The sequence below is a fragment of the Cydia amplana genome, chromosome 6 (assembly GCF_948474715.1).
Source record: "Cydia amplana chromosome 6, ilCydAmpl1.1, whole genome shotgun sequence".
In the NCBI taxonomy this organism is placed as follows: domain Eukaryota; kingdom Metazoa; phylum Arthropoda; class Insecta; order Lepidoptera; family Tortricidae; genus Cydia; species Cydia amplana.
In genome coordinates this window covers 10,643,375-10,657,374 of record NC_086074.1, presented here as the reverse complement: position 1 = coordinate 10,657,374, position 14,000 = coordinate 10,643,375, and the positions used below count along the sequence as shown (strand labels likewise).

General features: G+C 38.6%; 1 protein-coding gene across 1 annotated transcript; it reads right to left on the bottom strand.

The window, feature by feature from the left end:
• Nucleotides 1-5,553: 5,553 nt before the first annotated feature.
• LOC134648830 (F-box only protein 21-like) lies at nucleotides 5,554-12,790 on the bottom strand. Its single transcript, XM_063503404.1, has 11 exons — nucleotides 12,584-12,790; nucleotides 12,354-12,485; nucleotides 11,594-11,746; nucleotides 11,076-11,262; nucleotides 10,330-10,524; nucleotides 9,694-9,843; nucleotides 8,836-8,993; nucleotides 7,944-8,082; nucleotides 6,966-7,040; nucleotides 6,462-6,678; nucleotides 5,554-5,732 (listed from the first exon to the last, which is right to left on the bottom strand). The coding sequence occupies exons 1-11, from the start codon at nucleotides 12,748-12,750 to the stop codon at nucleotides 5,554-5,556; spliced, it is 1,752 nt and encodes a 583-aa protein (XP_063359474.1). The 5' UTR covers nucleotides 12,751-12,790.
• Between the last annotated feature and the right edge of the window lie 1,210 nt (nucleotides 12,791-14,000).

The window sequence follows — 14,000 nt, the reverse complement described above, 5'->3', positions numbered from 1 at the left end:
GAGTATTCCTTCCTTATCTTTCAGAGTTCCCCATAGAAAAAAACCAATGGCGTTAAGTCGGGTGACCGGGCGGGCCAGGTTAGAACGTTGCTTCCACGGCCAATCCACCTCTCTGGGTATTGTTCGTCTAGCCAATTTACGAACTTCTAGGCTGAAGTGGGTCCGTCGTGCCGGAAGCACATAGTTCTTCGGGTTTCCAAATCCGTACACAAAGTGAATATCCGCTAAATGAATTTTATTTATTACAGTCAATCAAATTTAAAGATGTTATCTTGCGCATATCTTGTGTGACATATGATATATGTCATTTTATTGACATCAATTTCGTCATTTTCGTCAAACTATCAGCCAGTTATCGTAAAGGTAAATAGTTTGTACTCTCGTGATTGAGAACAGAACAAAATTTCGGTAGTGAAACCTTTTTGTAGGATATCAAACTTAATTAAGTGAAACTGGCTAATAACCATGTAGTTAGTGCGTCTGCGTGTAAAATTAGTTGGTGGCTACGTCACGCATAAGGGTGTGTTAGAATTGAGATTTTTTTACTTGTGATTTGTTTTAAATAATTAATATCTCTTAAATTAAGGGTTTTTGGACTGTGTTATATAACTTTATATACTCTAATTAGGCTCTAAAATCGTTGGTTTAAATCTTTCGGGTTATTAAATCCCGCGGTGTATATAACCCTATTACCCTTTGAATGACCTTTTTCACGTTTTCTACAGCAATGCAGTCGACTGCAGCAATTTTGAAGCGCGACATTGCTACCGACTGCATTACTGTGGTAAATGTCAAAATCGAAGTTCCTGTCTGGATTTTGGCGTCCATTAAAAATAAATAATCAAAGGAGGTCATCGATCAAATGGGCCGGAGGACAAGCCATCGTTAACTGGTAGAGAATGCCTTATGGCATTAAGTCCGCCTCTTGTACTATAAGGTTTTTCTTTTGTGCAATAAAGATTAACCACTTTATTCATAAACTTTACGGGCCTGATTTAGTTCAATTATGTTTATCCCTTACTTACAAATACATAAGTTAAAGTGACAGATAAGGACAAACGATTATTACTATTATTAGCTAATTGAGGTTTGTAGCGCGTTTATGAATAACGGGGGTTAAAGAAATAAAATAAATACAGATGATGACAGTAATTATATACGCATTTTATTACGGAAAAAGATTTAATATTGGGTGTAAATGAAACGGGAATTGGAAATATAAAATAAAATGATATTATATTATTCATTTCCGTAAGTCAAACCATCATCTTTATTAGCATTGACATAACGCTCAACTTCGCACAAACCGTATGGTTTTTCACTAAGGAGTGATATATTCTCTTTACGCTAAACTTTATGGTGGGTAGACAAGTCTGTATACTTGTTTGGAACTAACTGCCACAGTCTGTCATAGCCATGTCATAGCCTCATAGCTGACATATGTGACGTATAGGAGATACCGCAATGCATGCATGCATTGCGCGTTTTATAGGAGCTTGGCCTGAGGTGTGTTAAGTAAGCGCGCAACGCATACCGATGAAACTGGGTAAGATAGTCATGGGAGAATTAACGGTCGACCGGATCGCGAACTCTCGGCTGTTGAAGCGGAACAATCGTCTGCCGCGAACATTGAAGTGAGACGGAGATATGGAAGTCGATAAAACGTTCTCTACAGTGAATCAGTACCCGCCATTTAGGGTAATTTAAATAGCTTGGATGATTTAATAATGGTTTTATTCCATACAATATTACATATACGTGGGAGATTTTTTGTTGTTACACTAACATGAGAAAGAGATTTGAGAAAGTGAAAAACAAACCCACTGTCCATTTTCTCGAAGCAACGAAAACATTTTCAAAACAAAAATGGTTAATAGTAATTAAATGGATTAATTTACGTGAGAGATTTTTTTGTAGGATATAGTAAATATACAGAGCTTAATTAACATGTAATTGTTATGTACACATAGTTGTTATTTTTATATAAAAAAATATTTTTAATAAAGAAAATTATTGGGAGCTGGTTTTGGTGTCAAGCTGGGAGAAAATATAAATACATAATGAGTATATGTTTGAGAACTGCATATTAAAAAATCTCGAGTGTCGGATTCATGTTTTGATATATTTTTTCTATTTTAATAATAGTTTGGATTTATTAAAACCATGTGACATATTTTGTGGAAATTTTTTTTTAAATATAGAATTTGCAACATAGGTTATCACATCTCAAAAAATCTCTAGTGTGAGAATTCATGTAGAGCTCTCATACATTATGAACTGTGCTGACCCGACTATAGACAATTCTGGCGTCTTCTATCATAGTAACAACAAACATGCCAAGTTATACAGTTAAGTTATAGGTATTAGGTATATAAATTGGGCAAGACAAAACAAATGTGAAAGACTTGAGATTGGACATATAACCATATATTTGACAAAGTTTGTTTTTAGTAAAATGTGAATATTTAGATCAAAAAAAAATGGGACAATCTTGGAAAACTACCTAGTCCAGTAAGCTCTTGAGTAAGGCTTGAGATGTGGATACTACACAAGACGACGATATACATCGTTATAGGTATATACTAAACCTAAACATATTAAACTATCTGATATAGTTAACTCGGGAACAACTCTTAATAAACACAAATCCGGGATTCGAGCCTAGGATCCCCAACTACTTAGCACATAGGCACGATCCCGACTATCCAAAGAGGTCGATAGTTTTGTGTATACCTTGTTGCCAGTTTGCTGATAATAGGAAGAAAGGTAAATATTTGTTTTTTGCTGTTGACTGACGATATTAATGACCGGTTCCACTCACATTTACCCCCACCTTTTATACAAAACTACCACTTAAGTACCTATCCTAGCGACCTGCCCCGGCTTCGCACGGGTTACCCTAACAAGTTATACACCTAGTCTAAACTTCCCTTAAGAATCACTCTATTGATAGGTGGAAACTGCATGAAAATCCGTTTAGTAGTTTTTGAGTTTATCGCGAACATACATACACACAGACTGACGCAGCGTAAGACTTTGTTTGATAAGATGTACGATGTAGATACGTACAGAATTCCTCAACACAGGCAAGGGCTAGGGCAGGGAATTCTCGCGGTGCTGAATCTGTATGGCGTGGACCGGGAATTCCCGTCTGATTCTGTATAGAAAAGTACCGGGAACACACCCTAAAAAGGGCATAACGAAATAAATTCCATACCATGATGAGTGATTGGTTCCATTCCAATCGGTTAAACCTTGATGACTGATTGGTCTTATTTATTTACAATATCTCTCAATAGAAGCCCTGTCACACGAATGCCTTTTCAATGCTATATCTGCTAATAAAAATACAGCGTAACGTTATGTTTATACTAGATACTCGTACATCATTCGTTCATTCGTATAAATTTCATCAGTTGCATCACATTCGCCTTCACGCATTTTCATTAAATCACAGTCGACATTGAGCACAATTCCTTCATGTTCTCATATTTTATCTTCTACGCATTCATATAGGTATTAGAAACAATGTCATCGTTCACAAGATAATTGCTCAAGTGCTATCCGGCCGGTTATAAAAAAAGATGAGTGTCGTGGAACACTCGGTTTGGAACGATTTTAGAGCCAAAATGTAAAATTGATAGATTTAGTCGTTGAAATTGTACACCTTTTGTTACGTAATATCTAAATAACAAGTATTGGTTTCTATTGGCACTAAAATAGATACCGGCCTCTTAAGAAAGGCTGGTGATCGTGCGTGTTCATGCACATGCTGATTGTTGTTATAGGTATATGTATTGTTATAATATTTTATGTTATGTTCGTGTCCGTGCCCGTCATCCTCATTTTGATTCTCATTACATATTTTTCAATCGTATAGGGTGTGACGGTCAAATATTACCTTTTTTTCGCCTAGCCGCTAACCGTCCGACAAGGAACTTCGTTCCAAAAACCGGCCAAGTGCGAGTCGGACTCACGCACGGAGGGTTCCGCACCATCAACAAAAAATAGAGCAAAACAAGCAAAAAAACGGTCACCCATCCAAGTACTGACCCCGTCCAACGTTGCTTAACTTCGGTCAAAAATCACGTTTGTTGTATGGGAGCCCCACTTAAATCTTTATTTTATTCTGTTTTTAGTATTTGTTGTTATAGCGGCAACAGAAATACATCATCTGTGAAAATTTCAACTGTATCATGGTTCGTGAGATACAGCCTGGTGACGGACGGACAGACGGACGGACAGCGGAGTCTTAGTAATAGGGTCCCGTTTTTACCCTTTGGGTACGGAACCCTAAAAATCAACTATACACACGCTTATGTGTTTGGTGGCGTTTTGTTTTAGACCATTTGTGCTTACGTCAAAAACAGCTAACTAGATTTTATAGCTATGTATACTTAAATGCTTAATATTTTAAAGCTTCTTTCTAAAATATTTCTTCTTTGTAATAATCTTATATTTTGAAATATTATATAAAACATAAAGGTTACTTATATAACGTAACAACTAAATAACATTTTCTGAATTTAAATATACTGCCTTCGATCCGATTACAAAATGGATACGATAGGAATAGACAGACACTAAAGATGAATAGATAAATTATTTGCTATATGTATCATATAATACTCGCGAGGATCGCGAGCGTAGGGAATGATACAGCCCTGTATTCCTGGCAGTCTGCTATTTATAGGCTAAATCTACCTATTGTCGGCACGTCTCAATTGAAGTCCATTGGGTTTAAAAGCTGCCAATGGCTCACTATAAAGGGCGCTGTCAAAAAGGTCTATTGACAGGCAGGTGTGTATGTACTGCTTGGTTTATCTTTGCCGCTAGTATACCGTGCGCTATTGTACAAAAACGGGGTATTATTAAATGCCCTTTGGCGATGCCCTTTGATTTGCAACCACCCAGAAATATCTTAGGGGCATTCAAACACAAGTTAGCTTCTGATATCTAATCTGTCAAAAGACGTCCACCCCAGTGGCGCCATTTGCGTTGAGCTTTTAGGTTTTAACTTTATTAACCTATTGGACGCCAATGACCGATATATCCGCACCGTAGGTTCAACGCCAAAGACCGATTAATCGGTCACAGACCACAGAGCAACATCGACCTGCGTGCAAATGCATAAAGTTCTATTTCAGTTTTGACACTTCAATGACGTGGCGTCTGAGTGACAGCTTTTGTGTTTGACACGTCGTCGAAAAGGTTAATAGCACGCTCAACCTGATTTGACGGCAACATTGAGTATCCCGTGCCAATCAATGGGCGTTGTATAGTACCCTGCGACCGCCGCTTTCTTGGAGGATATAATCAAACGGAGACGCCATGTCTGTAATTTTCTGTACAAAACAGTCTGCCGATTTTTGCGGGGGAGGGGAACGTCAAATGTATGCGTAACGTAAAAATAGCCATGTCAGATAAACGTCAGTCTATACATTGTGTATGACCGTTGGCCGCCTATTTTCGACAGAGGGGAAAGCCCCCCTCACGGATCAGGGGGGGGGGATCTAATGGCTACTCCGTTTAGTTGTATCCTCCAAGGCCGCTTTAGTTGAGGAGCTCGGCTCGCTCGCGGTACACGTTCACGACGGGCTCGTCGTCCGGGAACTCCGCCCGCTTCTCGTCGTTGGGGACGTACGCGAAACCGTCGAAATGGGTGAACTCCGTCGCTATCACTTCCTCGAGGTGGTAGAGACGGTTGGGCCGATCCAATTCCTTTAGGAATTCTGAAATACAATTAAAAAAGAATTACGATAACTTTTTTATGCTTTGCGAACTTAGCCTTCAAGATCAACTAAGAGGAGGTAACACCCGCCACAATAGATCACTGCTTGGTCGACGTGAGATAAACGACGACGACGACGTGGTATTAGAAAAACATAGCAGTTATTTTAAAACACAAGTTCTATTTAATAAATCGGATAGAAATATAAACACTGTTTTTTTGGGCAGTCGTGTAAAAAGTAGGTGAGTTGGCCGTGACGTCACGATGTAATGTTTCATATAAATTCCATATTAGCAAATCGTTTTGCCAGTTCTAAAAAAGAAACTGATTTGACTATTAGGAAAATACCCTATTGGCCGCTCTTAACAATAAGGTTTCCATTGGTTTGTTTATTTCTGATTTGTTAGGAAAGGCCAATTACTATGCAGTGGCCAATAACTATAGCAGTCACCTTATCCATATCTAAAGTTGCTCTTTGTATTTGATTCATCTGACTACAAGAGCAAACCACTAACATTTTTATATTACGTCTTCTATGTCAATATAACCTATGTCTTTCAGATGAATGTTATTCCAGCCCTAGTAGCACGGTCGCATTTTTATCGTTTATCGCCATGCCTGTCAAGTTCTAACAAGTATATAAGTGCGTAAGTGACGGGCATAGTGATAGTCGATATAAATGGAACCGTGCTGAGCCCGCTGCATAATCTTTTCTTTATCCGTGTTTTACCTTGGGGCACATAACGCTCCGACTGGTCAGCCGCGATGACGTTGTAGAACGGCTGCATGACGCCGAAGTACAGGCTCTCGGCAGTCATCTGGCTCTGCCACTTGAGCGCGCAGTGCAGGTCCCAGCTGCGAACTATGCACACGTAGTCGTATCTGGTGTGGTAGCACGTCATGCCCACGGCGTACTTCACGTTACCCGTACGATGTCTTATAGAGAACTGGAAAATAAGTTTGTACGTTGTAATAAGAGTCTAAGTTGCCTTGGAAAAATATCCACTCAGAACATGCCGTCTTTCTACTTTCATAATCGAGGGTTTCTACCGCCTCACTTTAGTGGAAACATTAAAAAACTGGCTGGTGACTAATTCCACCTCACTAAGTAGAATCGGCATAAAAATACTGCCTTTTCTAGAAAAATACGCTACGAAAGTGATTTGGAATAAAAAACCAAATTATGTCGGGTCATAATTTGGTTGTAGACATACTAAAATAACTTGGTACTTACTCGCTTCTTGTAGCAATCGACGGGCACTTCATTCCTGGAGAGCGCTCTAATTATCTCGATATGGGGAGTGCTCAACTGCAAAACAAAATGAGTACCTACTTTAGTGAAAGTGCCACTTTTTGTAAAATAAAATGCTATCAAGAGGAGTAGTAAAGATCAATCAGTTTTGACTTCATGGGTATTTAATGAGCTGGAATGGTTGTTGGCACCACGAATGCGCTCGCTAAGGGCTGATTTAGACGGCGCGCGAACTCGCATGCGATTTTAGTTACATTGCGGACTGTTGGTTACGTCCAATTCAACCGGCCGATCAAAACCCGCAATGTTATGAAACTCGCATCGTCTAAATGAGCCCTAATATGGCTGTTGATATCCGTTTTGTCTTTCAGCAAACGATTTTCCTTCGGCCTTCGCATGGTCTCGAAACTCACCATCAGGCTTGCGGGTTGTCTTTGAAACATATGAACATTAGTTTATTATATCTGGCGGTCTAGCATGAGTTGCGTTTTCGCGCGCGAGAACGCAACTCATGCTAGACCGTTTAAAATATGCTCTTCTGCAGCTCGGCCTTCATAGACATTTTTTAAACCTGTCGAATCCCACGATATGACGTTACCCATAAGCGTTCTGGCTCATATATGAGCCACTAGGAGCTGACAGATTAATAGCGATCACTCGACCATTCCCGTTAGGGCTCTTACCTTTTGAACATCCCGTTGTTTGCGGGTACAGTCAGCAGCAATACTTGCTAAGCGGGCTAGGTGTTCAAAATTACCTTGACGCCCTCTCTTCTCTTAACATAAAATCGCGTCAAGATCATTTTGAACACCTCGCCCGCTTAGCAACTATTGCTGCTGACTGTACGGTTTTCCGCAGGATCCCGTTTTATTATATTGCCGTTCCCGGGTCGTCTTATCGGCTCATACCTAAACGAACTGAATAGGTAATCGTTTGTCAGTGAATCTTATGAAAACTTACGTGCTTCAGGTTGAGAGGAGAGGTCATCGCTGACATATGGGTTGGGTCAAGTAAATAAGGCAGGAAATTCTTGTATGAACTGTGTGTACTCCGATTCGATCCCAGGAAATCCAATAGGTGCAAAGCATTGAGTGTATTCCTACAAAATAAGAACATGTTAGAGTGTGTTACATTTCATGCTTCAGGCGCGAAAGTTCGCAAATTTTTATATGTAGGTATATTATGAGATATATGAGCAATGTGTCGGGAGAAGATTTGAGCACACACACACCGCTGCATATACTTATATACTTAGTACTAATTAAAAAGGTGGCACATTAACGAATGTATAGTTTGTAGCTTTCTAATAGACCCCGAAGGCTAATCCTATTGTCTATTGTTAAGAAAAACCGCTCGTGCCACGTGCCACAACCACCTGCATAAAAAATCGGTACTTCGGTTACTGAGTGCCGGCGAGTCGAACGCTACAGAACCAGTCTAAAATGTGTCATCGAGATGCGTAACAAAGGCGCGTTATCGGAGAACGCACCTACACTGGTTTTTTGAGCGTTGGACTAGCCCGCGCTCAGGTGCCAAATAGAATAATTAGGACCCTTTTTTGCAGGTAAGTAGCACGTGCGGTTTTACTGAACAATAGACAATAGGATAAGCCTTCGGGCTCTACTACAAAGCTACAAACTATACCTATGCAAACTTTTTGTTAAGCTTGTATTTTGCAGTTGCCTGCTGAAATTGCAATCCGGTACGAAAAATGAACATTTACATATTCCAAAATCCTGCTGTCATTACATCACAATGTGGTTGTAATGCGTGACTCGTAATCGCAACTATAATGCTGATAGCGATAGCTATATCTAATAATTTAAATTGCTTTTTCAGAATATATAATTACCAGTTACGAATAGCTCCCATGCTCATGTGGAATGACGAGCAGATGTACTGGAGCAGGGAATCCGGGCAATATCTATAGTTGGTCGTCGGCCCGTTTTGCGAGAACGGGCAGCGGCGGCGACGGTTCAGCTCCCCGCTGGAAGGCTCCACTGTGTACACCTGCAAGCGTCGATACCACATTACTACTTTGAATAGGCATGGAAAATAGCTTGTATTTGTTGAGTCTACTCAAAGAAGGTAATCGATATTAAACCTTGTGTCAACGTAATTGACCGAGCGTAAGCGAAGGTCTTCGTTTCAGCTTTGGCAAAAATGTTTTCGTATGTGCGGAGGTTCTCCTCTACAGGTCGCAATTCTCTACAATGTGAAAGTTTGTGAGCAGAATCGATGATTTATATAGATTTTTTATTTGACACAGTTTTTGGAAATTTTTCATGATGGCCGATTTATTCCGTTTTAAGTGATGCTCGCGAGGTCTACAGCTCACAAAACCACTAGCATGTTAGCTTAACAGTTAAAGGCTGAGCTGTCGCGCAGAAACCGGTCGGTAACTGTCGGACGGGCAAATAACTGATTGTGTGGTGAGCTACACACGGAAGCTGCTCGGATAACGCAGATGTTGTAGACGCAGGTTTGAATCCCAAAGGCAATATTTTCCTGCTTATATTTGCATTTCTAGAATTTAGCTACATGGCACAACACAGCTCCTTAATATAAACGAGTGCCTACGCTTAATCTTGCATGGGATTTGGAGTTTAGCGTATGTATCACGAGTTTACAGGCTCCTTTAGTGTTCAATGATAATGAATGGAAAAAATTTTTACATGGTAAGAATTCTGATATATGATAATAATCATACCTGCGGGTTTTTAGGATCGGAGTTATCGCGCCACTCCAGAAACAGGTGGTTGGGGAACGCGATGAGCTCGCAGTTCACGCCGCATTTCTTGGCCACTGCCTGGTAGATCGCAGTAACCACTAGCACATTACCACATTTGTTGTCGAGGACCTAGAAGGTACTGATTTAGAACTTTCACGATATTATAAACTATAACAAGGGACTTAAAATTTTATTTTTTAATTTAGCGGCGAATGTGGATAATATTGTTATCTTACTGCTATTTATTACTTTAAAAAGTAAAATACCTTCTTGACCACCTTCAAAGGCACAAAATACAAATTATTTAATGACGCCATCTAGGTTTAACATTTTTAACATTCTCTAAGAGGTCACTATATGGCGCCCTTATAATAAGAATATGATTAATGCTTTTTATTATGCTATACTTTTGTACCTATGACAAGGTCAGGCATATCAAGTTTTTCGTTTGGAAGTTTTTATAAATAGCAGTTGTATGACAGTAGGTATTTATACGCACTAAAAACTAAAATGCAAAAATGTTAGATAGCTGCACCAACAACAACGACGATGAGATTGATGAGGCACTTGGGAAAACTGTTGTTGGTATTTGGTATTGAATATTGACTAGTCTACCTTGACAATATCCAGGGTGTCCAAATTAGCTGCAGTGGTAATGGCCATATGCCGGTCATGATACACCACTTGCGTAACGGCCGATAAAATATCTCTCTCGGTAATCCTTTGCTTCTCCACGTCGTCTTCTACGGCTGCCTTTTTAATTTCATCTTCACACAAAATAATTTTTACTTTCTCAACCAAGTCATTTATCTGAAATGTTATAATTACCTATCAAATAATGTTAAAATATAATTTGACTGTATTTCACTAACTGTAGTTTTATCACCAACCATGTCAGCAGACAAGACAAACGGGAAATTAAAATACGAGATAATGTGATTTTCATTTTATTTCATGAAATTCAAGTAAGAGGCCCTAAAAAAACTTGAAATTGTTACTATTAAAAACCAATTCTTTATAGACAATCTGTGTTACTGTGTCTCTGTGTCAATGTCTAATCACTAACTACTTTACTGGGACAGAATAACGAGAACAATGAGCTTGTTAACATAATTACTAACATTTTAAATTCAGAACTGAAGAAATTTATCAATATGTGACTTCTTACACATAGGTAAACAATAGGGTATCCTCATTAACAAAAAAATAAGTGATTTCAGCTCTTCTAAAAAATAACAACTGTAGTTTCGAAGTGTGTGGAACATCAACTGACTTGCTTTGCATACCCACTGACATGATTAGCTGGCAGACACACATATTAAGCACATATAAATGAAAAAATTCTTAATATTATTTATTACCCTTATGTCAATATGTTCATCAGGGTGTATGTGGAGTGTGTCAACCCACTGAATGAAGAAGTTACAGACAGCCTCGGGTGACAGTTCATTGTTCACATGAGCCCTCACCCACTTTAGAGATAGGAACGTGTGAATTAAATGCCTCAGAACAATCTTCGCATAGTGCATTTCCGTCAATGTGAAGGGCCTGAGATTAATTTGTTTTATATAAATCACTAAAACTAAGCAAATGTAAACACTGTAGAAGGATTTATTAATTACATACTATGTCAAGTCTGTCAAGCCATTTCCGTCAGTAGAAAAAAGTGGCACATTTAAAAAATGTAGGTGCCAAAGCGTTTTCGTCGCATAGAAAATTTCAATTTTGCACCTTTTTCTACAGACAAATTTGTTTGACCGGCTATATAGTGTATTACTGTATCTAGTAGTGTTCATCCAAATATCTTAATCGGGGTTCAAGGGGGTTGACAAATTCTATGTATACTATTTAATTTTAGTTAGAGAAAACAAATACTTACTTTATGACTGTCTTGCAATTATTATTAATCATAGTATTGCCTTTTCTGATTACATCCTGTAGAATGTATATTGCAAAATTGAAGCTGAATCTGTTTACCAGGGCTGCTTTAAAGAAGGGTCTCACATCCTGAATGTTAATATCATTATCCCGCCTAAAGACAATTCATTATCAAATAATTAATACACAACTAAAGTTTAAATGTAAAAAAAATATGAATATGGACTGGGGTTACTGGGCCTGATTTGATCTAGCCTAGACCCAAACAAACATGAATTGAAAGAATGAAACATGAATTTAATAATGTGCAAAATTCGTGAAAGTTTAAATCAGTGTTATGAATTGAAAGGTTTGTTTGGGATGTCCATGGTTAAGATTGTAACATGTATAGACGGGCTTTTTCTAAAATAAATATCGAAAACCCGATTCTTTCAAATCTAGACGTTCTTGGGCTCATTCTACTCAGAATCGACAGCACTCTCCATCCTACCATTAAAAAAAGATGTCCCAAAATGTCCATTCCATTACGTCACGTTTTTAGTATGAGAAAAATTTTCACTTGTATGTAACGTGACATAGTGGAATGTACAATTTTCATACAAAATTTTGGGACATCTTTTTTTAATTGTAGGATGGAGAGTGCTGTCAATTTGAAAGAATCGGGTTTTCGATATTTATTTTAAAAAAGCCCAGACAGGCTTGACGTAATAAATATTCAGATTTTAGTTTTGTTTTAAAGTGACTCAACAAAGATTAAATACCCATAAAATTGTGGTGACATTGCAATAAGCTCCAAATACACCTGCTTCTTCACTGTGTGATACCCTTTCAGGTCAACCAACCAATCTCCTTCAGTATATTCTTCAAGTATCTTAAATAGAGCCGCTGGCAACCTGTAATCATTGTTTTTTTTGTACCTAAACTATTGAAAATATCTTTAATTAAAACTAAACAAGAATTTGGCTCATATAAAAATAAGAATGGACCTTACGTTTGTTTAGTCATATCTTTCCATAAGTATTGATTACTCCTCACGAAGTCGTGGAATCGCTTGCAAGTTGCACCGAACCGTAGAATATCGCGGATATCATTTCTATCTAGTATTAATGTTATTATTTCGTTGGGCAGACTCTTTATTGCACAGGTTTCTTCCTCCATTTTGCTATGATATTTGATTATAAACAATAAATAATTGGTAACTTTTGAACGTCAGCTCACTGTATTATTTTACGACTATATAGTATATAATATTAATTTCATCAACAAAGTGATCGACCAAGCCCCTGTGTATAAGAAAGAAAAACTATGAAATTGATATGACATTGACAGTAATGACACTCGGTAGATTTTAGGTACGTTTAGAATATGTGATTTTATTAAGGTAATATAATAGCCAAAACACATTACCGCACCGTTCAACGTCACGATCTCACGATGCGCCGCACCCATAAGTGAGAACGCTTGCCCCTTTTTCTATGAGATTGGCTTAATCGGCTGTCATCCAGGGCATAAACGCGTGCCTCCGTGAGGGACAAAACATACGCAATGCGACGCTATGATTGGTCGAATTTATTTGTTGCCCACCATACTAATTTACGGTGGGGAATAAAAAAAAGTGAGACTGTGACAAGGACAAACAATAATAGGGCTTTCGCTGCTACTCCTACTGAAAGATACATAAGACTATCCCGTTCTGTCAGATATCCCCACCACTCATGCCCAATCCAGTTTAAACTATGTAGATTCATATGATACTCGTGCACGAATCGCGACGCGAAGCCGCGACCGCGAGTGTGGAGTCGATTTTCACAGACAGCGAAATCGGCTCCACAGGCGTTCGCGGCTTCGCGCCGCGATTCACGCATATAGTCTGGAGGGTGCTTAGGGGTTGACAGGACAAGCTATGATGGCGCCATCTGCTAAATACTTCGACTGGCCGGCACTATGATTGCTCGAATTTATTTATTGCCCACCATAATCCATACTATATCTTTGCATTTACTAATATTTATATCATCGAAATGTAAAATTTGACTTGCCTGCCCATGCTGCAACTGCATGCAACGATCTTTAACGTTAACAGTATGATCATATCCGGCACGAAGGACCATGTTATGGTCCTTCGAAGTTCGAACTAATGTGGTCATACTGTACTGGGGGCCTTTTTGATGTTTCTGTGTACTCACCTCAAGAAGTAATTAATGTTTTTAGTTTATATCGAACTCAAGAACTAAAAACATGCATTTTAGCTTTCTCCGTTGTAGTTTAAAAAAACACCGTGTACTTTCCTAAAATGTTGAATTGCGCTGATCTTTGATGTCGTTTTATGTCCATCACACTGTACCCGGTCATAATTCCTGCAAAAAAATCTATGAACTAATTGATATCGATTAGCGATTTAGTCTAGC